The following is an 18,276-nucleotide window of genomic DNA, read 5'->3' on the forward strand; positions in this document are numbered from 1 at the left end:
AGTATTGGTATACAAACATACGTCCTATTCAAAACCCAAAAATCCTTAAGCCTAAGCTTATCTAACATTAGATAATTTTGTACCTGTTCTTTCCTAATATTTATTGGGATAAAATCCCTCCTATAATAGCATAAGACCAATAGAAAGGTTAATTAATTCACTCTCTCAGTGAAGTTTACCTACGAAATTAGTTAATCAATGTCAATATTATACCCTTTGAACAATTATTAAAATTTATGGTACATTTTCCTTTAGCCCAATAGAAGATTAAACACGCTGAAGCCTATTAAGGGATGTGGTCACCCCTCGAATGGGCTATTATGCTGCAATAATTTTGTATATTTTTTAATAATTTTTCTAAAAATTGTATAATAGCATTTTAAATCTATCTTAAATCTTTAAATAATATCTCGGATGAAAAATACTTTATTAGACTTTAACGATAATTTAAATGTATTACATAAACAAAAAAATAAACCGAAAAAGAAAACCAATCTATTTTGAAGTGAAAAATGGGATAATGCATGTACTAACTAACGAATAAACATTTTATAGTGTTTTATATTCAAATAGATATAATTTTCCGTTCGATCTGATTCTTAGAATATTGGGATATTTCATTTTCATGACAATTCATTTCATTCTTAAAATATATTCATCAAAGACAGATAGAATGTCTCCCTATTACTTGCTTTACTTTTAGACTTTTGCGAACAATAGCAAAAAATATCTACATTTGTAAAAATTATACTGCACATCCGTTTTTGACACGTTTTTTATCACTCGACGCTCCATCTATGATTTATATATAATCTATTGGTTAGGTATATACTTACTGACAACAAAATTTCCTATACTGCAATACTCTTCAATTACATGTATATAGAATTAGCTTTTTGCCTACCGAAGTGGCAGCGTAAGCGTGGATTTTGAAAGTAGAAAAACCAATAAACTAGGTCACTTCTAGATAGCGTATCAATCTAGATAGAAATAAACCAGTTTTTTAGCTTTAGTTAGGAAGATAACAGAGAAAACTACATTTAATTTGATATTTACGAGATGCTGGAACAAACATACAGACAGACAAAATGCTGAAAATTGTATAGTTGTATAGCTTCTATTGCTCCTATCGAAACCTCTCATATCAATTTCTCTTGAAAGTCTTCTATTTATAGACATTGCCCAGTTACAATTTTATTATATTAATAATATGTCACTCAGAGATTCCTCTTCCTCTGTGACATAGGTGTCCACTTTATAAGGATTTTAAGGAGCACCCATGGAATCGACAGAAAACGAACATTTTAACCGTCTTCAAATAAAAACGACTTAAATTCCAGTTAAACATACTCATAGTTCCATCATATAGGTATTTAAAATAGGCTTATATTTTCTTCAAATGAGAAATAATTTGAATAAGTAGATATGAGATATATTGAGTCGTAATTGATGAGACTTGGTATAACTTTGTGTACATATTAATATTATTAGAAAGAGACATGTACTCTTCCACAAAAAAGGAATGATAATATTATACCAGACCAGTATCTCAATATATCATATAAATTACCGGTTTCTCAAAACTTTTCACGGGAAAAAACTAATGTAAAATAATAATATTTTGAAAATGCCCTAAACGACGAAACCGGTCAGGTATATATTATAACATCTTTTTTGTGGAAGAGTACAAACGATTTTCTAATAATATCAATTGATGTAGAATATTTATCAAATATAAGTTATTATTGAAGGGAAATGAGATTTATTTGCAAAAAAAATATAACTATAGTTTCTTAACTAATATTAATATCATAGTTTTTAAAGGGTACAGTAGTTACAATTTCCTCAGATCTGTCCATGTCAATACTTTTCCCTTACTTCCCCGTAGGTGTCGGGGGAGGCGACTAATGGAACTTAATAGTCGAGAGATGGGCAATTGTGTCCTTCTTAAAACATCAAAGCCTAACTGCGATTGCCAACTTGCCTGCCATGTGTGACAACTGCTGGCAAACCCCCCTATATGGAGAAGGAAATGGACAGTTGATGGCTGATACGATTAACGTCAATAGATAACTTTTTTTCGATAGATGAAAATGTGATGGCTATGTTTAGTGCTACAACTCTAATGACTCGATACTTCGATGACTGTACTTTTCGCTGTCGAAACGCCGTCAAAAAATCGCCCCGATAAGGCCGATAAAGAAGTGAAATCGCAAATTGAATTCTATTTTCTATTGTCTCCAGTTAATAACGGAGATCAACGTACAGCTGGCGTTATTCCGCGACCTGCTGATCCACATCGGGCAGCCGCACGACTGTCCGGAACTACGCGAGCGCGTGCGCAGATTGCGCCGCGCTTGCGTCGAAGCCACCAAGCAGACCAGCCAGTTAGTTCTACCCAATTGTAAAAAGTAAGTTTTGTGTATTTGTAAAAATCTTAAATGGCATTATACTCAAATAAGAATTGTCTTAACCTAAAATAAGACCATAGTACCATACTATAAAAACATAAATGTAGGTATATACATAATCGTCAATTATTTCTGCGCTACTGGATTATGTCAATTTGTCGTATTAGTTTGTCAAAAACTAATACGGCTCCATTGATATGATAAATTCTGATTTTTACTGTCAGATAATGAACATTATTCACACATGGACAACACACAAATATTTTTAAGTTTGTATTTTAGTATCCCTCTCTCCACTCTCAAATTATTAGTTATGTTTTTAAACCCTGTATGTATTTTATTGATTCAACATTTCGAATTAATAGTGCAATTAATATACGCTTAAAACCCACTCGTGTTTAATAAATACATTCAGACAGTACAAGGAATAAATATAAGTGGATTTTACATCAAAACTCGTAATGCTTCATGGTTGAATAAATTATTCTATTTAAAATTTATTCTTTTCCTCTTTATCTTTAAATATATATAGTATATTCATAAATGCATTACATAGACACCAAAAAAATTAAACATTGTCGAGAAACTATAAAATAATTAAATAAATATGAAGTCTAATTGCTGTTTATACAAACAAATACTATATAATATTTTTTAAGAGAAACACATTCTGCCTTTAAACATAATAAATAGGTATCTTTTGCTTAAAAAATCTAATATAGGTGCCTCGCTTTATCACTTAATTCAATATTTTTATTTCCAAAAATAATTTCAAAATAAAACTGTACATTAATTTTTATTATTGTCGTGTTGGAAATCGTTGGCGTATTATTTCGTAGCAGACCGAATCGATGTTTCATTGAATACTAACCTACTGTATTTTTTAATAATGAAACAATTTTCGACTTAACAGAAAAAAAGATTATTAAAGCAGATCAAATAATACTCGATTATTTTTTAATGTTTAAGACAAGCTATATTAAATAATACTTAAATACTGTTCCAAGGCCTGTTCTCTGCTGATTTTCGTCCAAAAATACCGTTATTTCCCAACATACATAATAATTTATTTGCTAATGAATATTCTTAAATGTGAAGTAAAATCCAGTTTGCTAAACAATGAATCCAAACTGAACATAAAGTATTCGCTAGCTCTAAAATCGATGGTCGCCCTTGGGAGCGGATCTGTGTCTAGAGTTAAATTAATGCTCGCCCACAACTGGATAAATAGCCCCCCTGCTTTAAATACAAAACAAAACATACATAATTCAAATAAGCATTCGTTCCTAGTACTTATTTCAATACAGTAGATAACTATAATATAAATATTTAGTATCATATGAGGTTACATCAACTCCTTTTATCTCAAATAAGGTTAAAAAGGTCTGATACCTCGTTTGATTGTGTTCGATGTATTTCTTCACCCAAATATTCGTAAACAAATATCTACTGTAAATCTACGCAAATACAACTATGAAATTTGGTATACACGTATTATATAAGACGGATAATTCTATTGGCTACTTTTCATCCTAGTATTGCCCATATCCCGGTCACACGAACGACGTCGCGAGTAGAAGCTTAAATAATAATAACGATATGAAGAACTCAAGTATTTAATTATCTATATAGATATCTGATGGTTACGGGCGATATCGAAATGCTTTTAATATACATATATATATATATATATATATATATATATATATATATATATATATATATATATATATATATATATATATATATATATATATATATATATATATATTAGAGCAGTACCGATTTTTCCCATTCTTATTATAAATATCAAATCTCATAAAAATTCATGAATGAATGTTAATAACACTGAATAGACTGGATTTAATTATGATTTATTTTACCAATATCCACGACATGTTTAGCCTAGTTCTCACAAGCAAAACCGCAAGATACTCGTACATCCAATAGTAAATAAATATGTAATTTATGCAACTTGTTATAGCGACAAAAAGAGGCTATATTCCTAAATTAAGACATAATTTAACACAGCACTTTCCGCCGTAAACCTTGGCTTACGGCATGGAATTTATTAGAAATTATAATATTCAAATTAGGTTAATCTATACTGTTATAAAAATGTCATGTAAATAGCTCAATAAGCTTTTTCCCCTCTTATATTAGATAAGACAATTAAAAATACTAAGCACTGAAAGCTACGTTAGTAATTTTATTTAATTAATATCTGTCTATATGTTACATGATTTAAAAAAAATAACGTTTTAAAAATAAATTTTATTATCAAGTCGCAATCAGAATTGGTTGTTCGACCAATAAGATCATAAGATAAGCGATTTCATAGAATTTAGACACTTCTATTCCATTATATAGATCTAAAGGGTCACTTAAGACTTATATTTATGTTTTTTTATACAACTTAGAATGGTAAACAAGCTAACGGCCCACCTGATGGAAAGTGGTAACCGTCGCCTATAGATATGAGCAGTACCATGGACATAACAGAGTATACTGTTTCGTCCATGATAACCCCCATGCGTTGCCATTCCTGAGGACTCAGGTGTTATTCCTCTGTACCCTGTAAATTCACGCCATATTCCATCCTTCAAACCGAAACACAGCCATGCAAACACAACTGCTGCACGGTAGAAACACGAATGGGACAGAGGTACCCAAGCAATCGACTTTTGTACAAAGTCTCCCTCTGGTATTTATGTTTTGCTATGAGATATCTAGAAGTCTTAAAAATAGCTTAATATCTATGTGCAGTCCCAAAAACTAATTACAGAGTTTAAGGATCGTATAATTAAAAACATTTTCCGATCTATTACTTCTATAAATTATTTAATCATAATATTAGTTCCTGTATTAAGATGCAAAAATTTGAATTATACTTTACAAATATGAAAGGTTCGCATACAAAGGCCTCATTGTAATTTACATTGAAATATTTATGACAGTAACGGCTCGGCTCAGCAGACAAATTGTGTAGGATTGTGTTGTGAGCTTTTATATAAACCCGACTAGGTACCCCTCTACCCAATTATTTGCATTTCAAAAGGCGAACCAGTCGTTTCGGAAGTCAATCCGAAAGAGAACTAATTACAACACTGAAGTATCTATACGTATAGTATGAACCATCGAAGTATAGGTATCTGAAAACTAATAAATCACGTAAAGGAATTTCCACAAAGCTTACTAAATTAAATTGATGTCAATGGAATTAACTTTGTTAAATTAATTTGCATTTACCTAGTAGTTCATAACACGTTGCAATTTATGTTGTTCAACTGAAAGGTGAGTTCGTAACTCAAGAAACTCATGAACTGTATTTGTGGTGTGCAGCGAGCATATATGTAGCATGCATGCTTGCGCGTTATAACGAGTCCGATATTGATTCAAATGTTGTTTACAAAATGTAACTGAGTATTAGGTATAAAAGATGAAATTAAAATCAAGAACCGTAAGTAAAACGAAGATCATGCTATAAAATATATAATAATATAATAGATAGATAGATAGATAATTTATTTACATTACTTACAGCACACAAATTATAATACAAACATACACATAATACACAGTAAAAGAAATAAAAGAATAAAAATATAAAAGCAAAAAACAAAAAGCAAAATATATAAACCAACAATTTTCTTTCATTCTTTTCCTTCATGCGTTTGCCATAGTAACATAAAATGGTCACAACTCAGTTTATTGCTTTGCCCTCAAAAGAGCAAAACACTAATATTCTGTTGTGGCCAAGAGTCAGTCGCGAAATTCCTAATTAAAAATAATAATAAAAAGAAATATGAATAAAATTCATTGTGTGTGTCCATTACATTCGCCTCCATTTAATATTATATTCTAAATAATCAAATAAAAAACAGATACTATTACATGAAGGGTCATTACATTACATGAAGTCACTTTCTATCACCTTCAGGCATTCAGGCAATAAATATTTCCGCTACGTACCTATTAGGTATGCCAATTTTTTGTTTATTAATTAAAAAAAATGTAAAATTCTTTTTTAAATATGTGATTAGTTAATATTAGTACAAAAACTTCGTGACTTAAAAATTTCAAAACATCACAAAATGCACGTATAGTAACCTAACAGCTGAACGTGCGGTATTGGTATGATAGACCCATATATTTTGTAGTTCTTTTTTTAGGATACTGACATTTGCTTTTTCCCTATATATTAAATATTTTTTTGTAACCACTTTTAATGTTCACTGTATATCAAAATGGTCAAAGACATGTTAATTATTAAGTTAAAAAGATATACAAATATGTCGTTGCCCCGCTTGGCAGACCGGTTGATAACCGGAGTTAGACTTTAGTGATGTTTTAAGAGAGACGCTATTGCCCATTGCTCGATCATTAAGTTCCCTTAGTCGCCTCTTACAATACCCATAGAAAGGGAATAGGTGGCCTATTCTATGCCGGGACCACACGGCAAAACACCAGCACTGGTTCACCATATATTCACATATTTATAAGATTTTTGACTAAATTTCCGCATGGCATTTCGGCTTCTCCTAACTTCAACATAGTGACGAGTGTTTCCGATCATAATACTGTGTCCATTTTTCATTACAAGTGATGCTTCAATTTAGAATACCCTCATTTGTGTGCCGATTTAACAAATTAAGGCGAGCTGAGTGTAAATTCACTGTTTTCTCTAATAATTTCGTCCAATATTTTTTTCAATTGCTGAAGACAGATGTTTCAGTATGCAGTTATTGAAATATGTGCGTAGCAAAATTGCGTAACAAGTACATATTCTAACGGTTTGATGATATCCATCTTAATTGTAAAAATGATATAGAGGTTATAGGACAATAATTTAAAAACATCCATAATGCAAAATTAAAAGTGCTTCAATTATAATTGCGTAAATTTTATTCTTCTGTTAAAATTGTAGCGATAAATTCGTACGATATTGTCCCGTGCTACACTAAATTATAAAAACGCTCATCAAAAACATCCTTAATTTAACGACTTCAAACTGATTAAGTTTTCTATATTCCCAATTTAACAGAATATAACAAACAATCCGAACCTATTAGCGGCAACCACGTAATGACTCCACTATAGCCTTTCGTAAATTCGATGCGTCAATTATTGATTCCAGTCTCCAGTTTCGTTCTCTGGGGGTCGTTGATTATGGTGAATTTCTTTCCTCGTTAAATTATTTTAAATTTTCCGTTTATTAAAGATTAATATATATTTATAGACTAGTTTTTACCAGCGATTGCCCGCATAACCAGAATATGACCATGTATCACTGACCGTGTAATAAATTAGCCTATGTAAGGACATAGGCTAATTGGTATAAACGTGCATACATGGTGTATAGGATGGAGAAATCTCCGTCCCGTATTCAAATAATAAATTCAAATAATCTTTATTCAAATAGACTTGTTTACAAGCACTTTTAAATCATCATTTTTTTTAATCTACTTATATATGTTTATAACAAATTTTAAAAGTCATTGGTTAAGCCGTTAAAACGCCAAAAGATAACATACTGACACATATTATGTTATAATATTAAGATTTTCAAATAACATGGAGAAAAAATGGCAAAATTATATCACGATACGTCCAGGTAAGAGGATACGGTTAATTTGCGAATGATCGATAACGTTCATACAGCAAAATACAGTTGCTGCAGGTAAGTAGGGAGATACAGTATACTGAACCAGTATTGAGCATTTTTTTTAAAGTTTATGTTACATTTTCTACAATTCTGTGCATATTTTGATAATTCATTAAAATTGCGTGGAGCAAAATCTTACCATAATAACATTATAAAACCACCATATAAAAACCCAGGCTTCAATCTTACATGACAACAAACTGCAAGTAATCTGTTTCCATTGAAAAATAAAACATCGAACCAAATTCAGAATTGTCTAAAAATTAAAAAGAAGAAGGTCCCATAATAGCAGTTAAGCATTATTGTTATTAATAATAATGTTTAACGGATAATAATCCACATACAGTTTTAAGTACTGCGTAGAGCCTTTTAATTGTGAGTGATCTGATCAGCAGTGAAGGTGTAAAGCGTAAGAGATGCTCGTAGCTGTAAATAATAGATTTTAAACTAAAAGGTTACGTCGTATTATCAATTTATCGAGTCACTAGTGAAATTTACTCGCACTGTAGAGACAATGTAGGGACTAATTTATGCAAAGTAACAACCAAAAGCAATTACCAATAATTATACCAATCGAGACCTACGTCGACCATGATATACGATTCCCAAAATCCCCTCCCTTACAAAATCACAATACTGAAGTCTGTACCTTATCTAAAATGTCACTTGTTTTGTGCTTCGTGGAAATGAAATATGGTTAGTATTTTTATGGATGAAAATGCAATGCTAACCCCTCCTTAAATATATGCTAGTGAGTACTAGTGAGGAGAAGTAATAGATAATAATGAAGTTAGGTTTCAAGGGGGGACTGTATGGAGATCGACAAATAAGTAAGTACTATATTGTACGTGGATTTCTTCATAGAAGTTTTTTAAGCTGAGTAATAGAATTTATAAATTAAGAATAGTACCTGTACCGTTATATATATGTGTATATATATATATATATACATCGTGAGAAGAATGAAAGACTAAATATGTTATATATATATATATATATATATATATATATATATTTTAGATCGCATTTTAGCTAACGTGACCAGAAAAAAAAGAACCAAGTCTTTTTGCACACAAAATACACGTGTATCAAATTTCGAGCCGATTAATCGAACTGTTGGGGTACCAAACGATAACAAATAAACATCCTCACTTTCGTATTTATAATATCAGTAAGGATAAAGATACAATAAATATAATTACATAATTAATAATATAACATATATAATACACTCGTATAAACAAAAAAGCTAATCCTTTTGAAGAAATAGATTTTATCTGACATAGTCGATAAAGATTTTTTTTCATAAACATGTATATGCAATAGATACATACTATTTTATATCGTATACTATAACATATAAATATGTTATAATTCTAATATGTTTTGCCAAGATTAGCATGCAATTTTTTTGTTTGTCGAACTGTAACATTACAAAATAAATTGAAGAATTTGCAAAATTTTTATGATTAATTTTAAACAATGAGCGAAATATGGGTATATCGAGTGTTACGTTCACCACGTCGGTAACAAACAACAACAAACAACCCTATCAGGGATTACAGTCATGAGAATTTTTTAATAAATCGTCGTTATTAATCTGTACAAACTTATATGTTTCCTGAAATAGTATATTATTTCTTCGCTAATTTAAGAAGAATCTGCCTATTTTAGAAGTATATGATATACTTCTAAATTACTAAGTAATTAAATATGCATATATTATTATTTTTATTTAAATACTGCAACATTGTTAGCAGCACTTTATATATAAACTTTAACACATAAAAACAAATTAATCTTTATAGTCTTGTACAATTACTTTTTTATGTGTATGTATCTCTTAATATCGATATAAATACTTAGATATTATAAAAAACGGTAATTTTATAAAATTCAGCTAGCTTCGTTCCCTCTTCCCTCGTTCCTTTTAAAATCATTTGGGAATTACTCAGTTTCGGTTCGTTATTCCAATACTACTAGACCGTAAATTACATTATATTGAGCTCGATAAAAAATTTTAAGTATAAATAATTACATTTTTACACGTATAAATCTACAGTGACAATGCCTTAATATTCTTTACATGAATTGTACTATACTTACCTATCTGAAAATACTCATAAATGATTATTATTATGTTTATTAAAATTGCTAGGTACATATTTACTATTTTATGTATAGGTATAAATAAGTATATTTACATTTAGAGTGAGAATATGTATCTTCAAAATATAGAATTTTATAAGTATTTTAATTAAAATCTTAAATCATATTACTAAATTAATAGAACTTATGCGAATAACATTATCACTTTAGTTTACAAAATTCTATGTGTACAGATCAACAAGCGAGGGTTGCACGGAACAGCCCCAACTGGTGCTCCTGTACTTCATGTCACAACTACTGCTCCGGGAACTCGCCAAGTGTCACCGGCTCGTTCAATTAGTGCCAATGGATATGACTTCTTATTATGGTATAATATACATATATCGTATATAGGGTTCATTGTATAATCGTTGAGATTTGTTTTATACTGTAACGCGTACTTGAGTAATTGTCTGCACTGCAGATCATCTTCCTTTTAAAAGTTCATCAATGTCATCACAATCATTAAAAAGATCGCCTATATATATAGCAGTAAAATTTAATTCATTCCACATTTATAATTGTATTATTACAATAATATATTTTTAATCTATCTACTTATTGTATTATTCTTACCACTAAATAAAATTTGAATTAATGCACTTAAATCATCATATATCACTGTTTGTCTATCCACAACATCCATAACAATATAAAATAAATTATTCCAATATATCTTTTTCTTAATGCAATACATCTATATAATAGGTGTTATACTCAAAATATTTAATGAAAAAAAAGTATTTAAAAGCATTTATTTGTCTTTGAAACGTTATACACATAATGTGCTAGTGTGATAGCATTTTTAATAGAATGTATATGTTGCAGTCAAAACTCTTAACCAGTCAAAACCACTTTTGACCAACCTGTTCAGTCAAATGTACTTTTGACTGATTTTGCTAGTCAATAGTACTTTTGACTGGTTAAGAGTTTTGACTGCAACATATATAATACCTATTTCTTTATGTCTACTTTTACTCCCTACAAATGTTCAATTGTGACTGTTAATTAATGCAATTAAAATTAATACTTAAAAGCAAAAATTTATAAAAAAATTTTTAGATTGTTTTTGTCGATATATACGTCGTCTTGTAACTTTTTTTTTATTTTCTATTGGAATGAAACAATCTCTACAATTTTAATATGATTAAATATAATTTTAAACATAATATTCAATAAAATACATTATTCTGAACTGAATCATTTTAGATAAATCATAATTACTGCCTCGACTCAATTAAAATAAAACAATTGAAGTACTCTTATTGAATGTTGTGCCAACTATGTACATGACTCAAGTAGGTACTCATACTTGTTTCTAGTGCTGTTATTTTGCAACTCCATGTCGCTCTAACTGAATTTCGCACAGACATTTATACTACAGTGTGCGTACCCAATAGGTTTTGTATTTCATTATAATTAGTTAATATTTAATAAGTGTCTACTAGTAGGTTAATCCTTAAATTAGGACAATTTATTCTATCATGGCATAATACTCGTAAAAGGCTAGGCCACACATTCTTCGATATCTAGACTCGACATAATTTACAACAATCTGTTTTCTAAATTAGCAGTGAAAATCTAATCCAAACCCTCATTACTCAGAACAAGTCGCCTATCGTTTTGTTACAGAGATCGTATATAAGAATTACTATTTGAATCATTAAATCTATATGTCATCATTAAATCGTCATATTATTCAATCACAAGAAATTCGTTTATATAAAATACATAAAATAATTTGTATTTATACCAAAATTATGTATAATTCCTAATCTACCTTAAAATATCCAACAAAATCCATCACAAAGCTGATACTTGAAACTCAGATGTCAACATAAATAATAAGTAGGTACCTTCCGTCGTGACCCTTTCTTGATTTTGGTCTTTTGAATTTTCAAAGTCATTTTTAGAGACCAATTAATAATTAATTTTCCTTTGGCCTTCTAATCCATTCCTAATTGTTTTCCTAATTTGTCACGCCGAGTGGTGAGATAACTCTGGAAAAGACAAGTGACAGCTGCACGGGATTGTCTTTTGTAACACTTTTAGCACGGACATTAGTTGTGAGGGCTTTTTCTTTTGCATTTACTTTGTTTCTGTGGAAATAAGTATTATTACGATAAAACCACCCCATTTATAATGTATATTTAATCAAATATATATACAGAATATAAACGTAATAATAAAATCAAAGGTACAAAGCAAACAAATTTCTCAAAGCCAAATTTCTTGCACCACAAAGTCAAATGCAGCGGGAAGTCTAATACGCGGTAAATCTTCAGTACGTCTTCTGGTTTTGACTTTTGGATTTATCGCAGTGAATAGACATAAAAGAACTCTAGCCATCCTCGAATTATATGTTAAGGGATTTACTTCCATGATTTATTTAAATACGCAGTAATATTCCGACCTTATCCCAGCCGAGTAAATCAGTCCCTCCGTCAGTATTAGAATGTCTTGGTAAAATATTTCGTTATCCACATATGTCTAGCAAGCTGAAATTTTGATGACCGCAAAACCTCAAGAGAAATAATATTAGCTTGCAATACTTTTAAGAGCCTGTGGACTACTTACACATTAATATTCAGTGGTTTTGCACACAAACAAAACCTACAGTGTATCTACATACGAAATTTTAGAGCTAATGTAGTGCTTTTTGTATTTTTCTTCATTTATAAATCTGATAACGATATTAATATTGCATTATATGTAAACAATAATATTTTTTTGCAAACAGAAAACCGTGCCGGTCCATCCAATTTTGGTAACGTGATCAGTCAGATACTGCTTTGCAAGCAAATCACACCAGACTTCAATCAAGAGGAGCTGTGCAGTATCGCCAAGGATACCCAAGAAATTACAAGGATAGTTAATGATATACAAGAATACCTTCCACAGCATGAAAATCTTAACCATTTGGGTATGATTCATTATCAATTTTTTTTTTCTATATTTGGAGTAAACTTTCTGTTTAAATTATATTTAAGAGTACAGTATAAGTAATGAGGCATGTCGTCTCGGCATACAATGGGCTATCCCTGCCTTTTCTTTAAATATCACCAAGGCCTGTCTGAATAGTGATAGGATATACAATATAAATGTTGACTAATTGCAGCACAAGCATGGTGAGATTATACATGAGTTTCATGTACTATACACTATCCTATAACATACTATTTCTTGTTTTTATAATAACCTTCTATTACAGAATAATGAACATTCATTCTATATTCTATTTGTCTGTTTATACTACAAATTTTAACATTTAAATTACGTAGTTATTTAAGATAAATATATTATAAAGTGTAAATAGATGTTGCTCTAGAATTAAAATTCTAGAATTTTATCAATACCTAAAATTTAAGTACTTATCATCATCATCATATCAGCCTTTAACTGTCCACTTCTGAACATAAACCTTCCACTAGTTGCCAATAGTAGATGCACTTGACAGGCGAATTGGCAATCACAGTTAGGCTTTGGGAAAGTTTTAAAAGGGACTCCCTTAGTCGCCTCTTACGATACTCACGGGAAAGAAAGGGAACCTATTCTATGCCGGGACTACACAAAGAGTACTTATATTTATACATAATTATATATTTTTTCTAGGTATTTATAATTATTTATATGTAATGCTTATATGTTGCAAATAATAGCAGAATGTTGGAAAAGAAAGTCCCATTTACATAAAAGGATTAGGAGCTTCATACCACGTTTGCGTATCTTCATTGACATTAAGAACACTGTGCGGTAAAGTGCGGGAAAAATCGTCTTTTGTCCGCCAACCTAACCTAACCGCAACGTTCGCAGTGCCTTCTTTGTACAATTAGTACTTACGTAGTATCTACATTTTATGTATGTATTATATGTGGAATTTGCTACATATACATTGTAACAGTTATTGATCTTTTATATATATATATATATATATATATATATATATATATATATATATATATATATATATATATATATATATATATATATATATATATATATATATATTATTAATACTCAATTGTTTTTAAATATTCTCACCTATAAAAAGGTACATAATCAGAAGTCCTTATGAAAATTACAATAATGCAATCCAAGGTATCAAAAATTAAAGGCATATTAAAGCTATATACCATACTAATTCAATCTTTATATTTCTTACCTATCACCCATAAAATAAACAGTGATTGAAAATAAATAGTGGTTGTTACAAACGACTAGCATAAATAGACGAATTATAAATAATCAAATATTTACTTAATTTTTTCTCTAATTTTAATATAACCTTAGGGGTTATATTTATTTACATTAGTAGCCTTACGAATACTAAAATGTATAAGAAATTTAATTTATAAACTTTATATAAATAATACCTACTTAATTATTGTTTTAAAACTGTCGTGTACGTATACGTTCGAACTTTTTACAGAGAGCAACATCGCTCTGAAAGGCGACGACGTCAACGGCCTGTGGCGGAACAAGCGGAGAGGTTCCCTATACAAAGGCATGGGAGTACTCTGTTGTGTGTCCCGGCCAAACTACCTCTGAGGGTGACGGGTCTCGCCCTCCCGGCGGCTCAGTACCGAATAAACACCAACTCGGAATTATGAACTCCTGGTACTGCTCCTTTAAAAACTCCAAGTGTTCAGTGAAGTTCTATTATAGTGATCGTATGGTGTGACTTTCGGTATAGAAAATGAAGGGGTCCATTAAATTGTTTAGTTAGTAACTGAGACGTGTGAAGCTGGTTGATTTGGATATATTGCAAATCACCAACCTCTATAGTTCAATTACGTATGGTTAATGTTACAATTAATTACGGAGTATACTTTCGTGAATAAAAGCGCATAATTGCATTTTATCGTGAATTGCCTGGAACGGGATCAATTGCGTTTAAGTAGTAGGTATATTAAAATAATTATGATATATTTCTTTATAAAAATATAATTCACAACACATTTTCAAAAATAGATTGCAAAATAATTCATTTTACAACTGTAGGTAATATGTATTATTATTAAGTACCTATTAATAATTTACAAATACTTATTTTGCTCATTATTTGCGTATTTTCATATTTCTAGCATGAAATTGTTTATAGGCTCCAATTTCCTTAAAATATGATAAAAACAAAGCAATTATAGATGACTTTGTTCTTACAATGTATGGATATTTATACATTTTCTTTAACCTATTTATCATATTATTATTAACAGACATATTGAATATAAATTAGTTTATTACACAACTTATTTAAAGGGAAAATTAGTTCTGTGTATTGTATGTAATCAATTAAATATTCATAAAACTTTAACTTAATATAATTTTACGTAACATAACTTATCAGATGAGTTTATTCTATTTTTTATGATATTTTTTTATAAAATATCCGAAACAATTATTAAATATTTCTTTTTAATATTACCAAAATATAAATATGATGTTAATTATTTAACAGACAGTATTATGTAGAATTTCTTTCCCCATATCTAGGTACACACATGTAGTAATGTACTTATTCTTTGAAATAAGTCAACCACACATTAGTTTGTTATTATTTTTGTTAAAAATATTTTGTCAACCAAAAAATTACTAAGTAATTAATAAGCGACATTATAAAAATACGTTCTTACATTACATTATTTCCAAACAATTATTTACCTTTATAGTAATAATAATAATATATTCTTTAATCAAGTTACCAGGACCCACACAATAGTAGTGTACTAATTGTTTCTAAATTGTAGAATAATATTATAGTAAAAACTTTTTGATTATCTTATTTGAAGTATCAGAATCAGTAACTGTGGCCTAGTCAACATGAGATGCTGCAATTTTATTCTAGTCAATTAAAATGTCCTGTTTTATAGTCACATTATTTAGTCAAGAAATTCGTATAGCTACAATAGATTATGGCTAATAATAAAAATGAGGTACCTAATTTAATAATTATCATATTATAGCATTATATAAGATTAATAATGTTCGATTAGATCGATGTATTTATTAAAACAAATCTAAATATAACATTAAATTACTATAATACATATTTTATAATACAATAGTTCGTGTGTGAATGAAATGGTAACAATTATATTAAGTGGATATCATTTTTCCATGACTGACAGAAATTGTAATGTCATAAAAACATTTTAGATATAGACTGTGAGACGCGTTATCTACGAAGGCACATAAACATCATCATAATGTGGTGAGCTTGTTCCGAATTTCACATTATAGATTATAAATAAATATTTAGTACCAGAGCGTAGAACTTAGACATATAAATAATACATTATATCAGTAGTTACAAGAGTTAAGTTTTGTTACTCAATTTGATCAAATCTCAATTACTCTAATCATTCTTCTTTCAATCAAAATTTACTAGTAATTGGGCATGTAACGTTAAAAAACGAATTACTATTAATTAACAAAGCTCCCAAGGGAACACCTTACGAGCTTTGCTAATTAAACTTAAATGTCTCCCAAACTTTTGTTTTGTTAATATTGTTTTAATTACAATATAACTACTCTATAACTAGTTCAATATACCACAATATAAAGTACGGCCAGTGAACACCTTGATATTTCCCAAACGATTACTTGTAAATTCGGGATATATTGCTGTCTGTTGTTAGACAAGTGGCTAAGACATACTTCTACGTGTGATAATATTGTTTATTGTATTTTTTATAAGTTTCTTTTATTAAAAATTAGCCAATTTCTTTAATTAAATTGATCTCTTATTTTGAGAGTTTTTTTTTATTATTAATAATAATTATTATTTATATATACTTTTTTACTTCAAAGAAAAATTAAAGGGAGGCCTAGTATACCGTTACAAACATAATCCCAATACTAATTTCTATACTGTATTAAGCATATTTCTGCTGGTTTCATAACACAAGTTAAGTAGGTATTTTATTATTAGATAGCACACTGATATTTATTCAATATTGTGATTTAACAATCTATTTATTTATGAAAGTGTTATTATATATATATTTGTTATTGCCAATTGTAGAACTTTTCAATAACAATAATTAAATTATACCTACTTATGTACTAAATCAATGTACTTAATTACTATTTAATGCACTTACTAAAGTGATGACTGTGATATACTCGTAAAGTAAAATATAGAAGAGAATATGAATTAGTAAAAACATAATCAAATTGTTGTAGTTTTATTTCGATAGAATGAAAAACGCTAGAATCTATCTATCAACTGTAAGTAATATAAGTATATAATAAAAATCCTGCAAAAACTATTTCCGCAATGGAGTAACAATATCTGACAACCTAGATGATTAACCATTGCAGTTTGTGCACATAGACTAATTAAACCTATTATTTATAATTTTTTTTTTTTTTTTTAATATATACTAACGGTTTTAAAAAACACCGCCAACTTATTAAATTAACATGAGTAACAATAGCAAGCTTGCCTTATACCACATTGGATTTTAATATACTCGGCGACGTGTGGGTATGTTGGGTTCATCACAACACTAAATCCTAACAAATATCTCTGGCCACGCGAACACCTGTTCTAAATTGGTAGAGAATTATTGTTATAATACTTAATTATAAAAATCTGTGGTCGTTTATTCCGGCATACAATAGGCTGCCCCTTCCTTTCCCGTGGGTGTCGTAAGAGGCAACTAAGGAAACTAATGATCGAGCAATGAGCAGCAGCGTCCCTCTTAAAACGTCACCAAAAGCCTAATTGCGATTACTAACACGTTACAGCGTGGCAACCATTAATAAAACCCCCAAAAATATAGTTTATGGGGGAGGCTTATGTTCAACAGTGGATAGATACTCATATAATTATGATGATAAATATCTTATTTTAATAAGATGTAACTGATTAAAAAAATTCGAAATGAGTAGAGTTTGAACTCGCGCCTTCTACGCCGTGCTAAAGCCGGAACAGGTGCTCTTACCTATTTCGATACTGACAACCAGAAATACAAACTGTTCTAATAAGTACATAGATAATTTAATACTCAAATTATTTTATATATGGTACTTATATAATTTATTATC

The 18,276-nt window shown here is 29.5% G+C and overlaps 1 protein-coding gene across 2 annotated transcripts in view; it reads left to right on the forward strand.

Annotated features, from left to right (window-relative positions):
* LOC113518424 (uncharacterized) overlaps nt 1-17,584 on the forward strand; it is a 118,222-nt gene extending 100,638 nt beyond the window's left edge. For both annotated transcript variants that reach the window (XM_052902567.1, XM_031913199.2), the window contains exons 2-5: nt 2,245-2,411; nt 10,419-10,552; nt 12,965-13,147; nt 14,654-17,584. In XM_052902567.1, the coding sequence (XP_052758527.1) occupies nt 2,245-2,411; nt 10,419-10,552; nt 12,965-13,147; nt 14,654-14,772 (603 nt within the window). In that variant the 3' untranslated portion in view covers nt 14,773-17,584. The remainder of the gene's footprint in view (nt 1-2,244; nt 2,412-10,418; nt 10,553-12,964; nt 13,148-14,653) is intronic.
* The last annotated feature ends 692 nt before the right edge of the window (nt 17,585-18,276 follow it).

The sequence above is a fragment of the Galleria mellonella genome, unplaced genomic scaffold (assembly GCF_026898425.1).
Source record: "Galleria mellonella isolate WM207_F2 unplaced genomic scaffold, CSIRO_AGI_GalMel_v1 utg132, whole genome shotgun sequence".
NCBI lineage: Eukaryota > Metazoa > Arthropoda > Insecta > Lepidoptera > Pyralidae > Galleria > Galleria mellonella.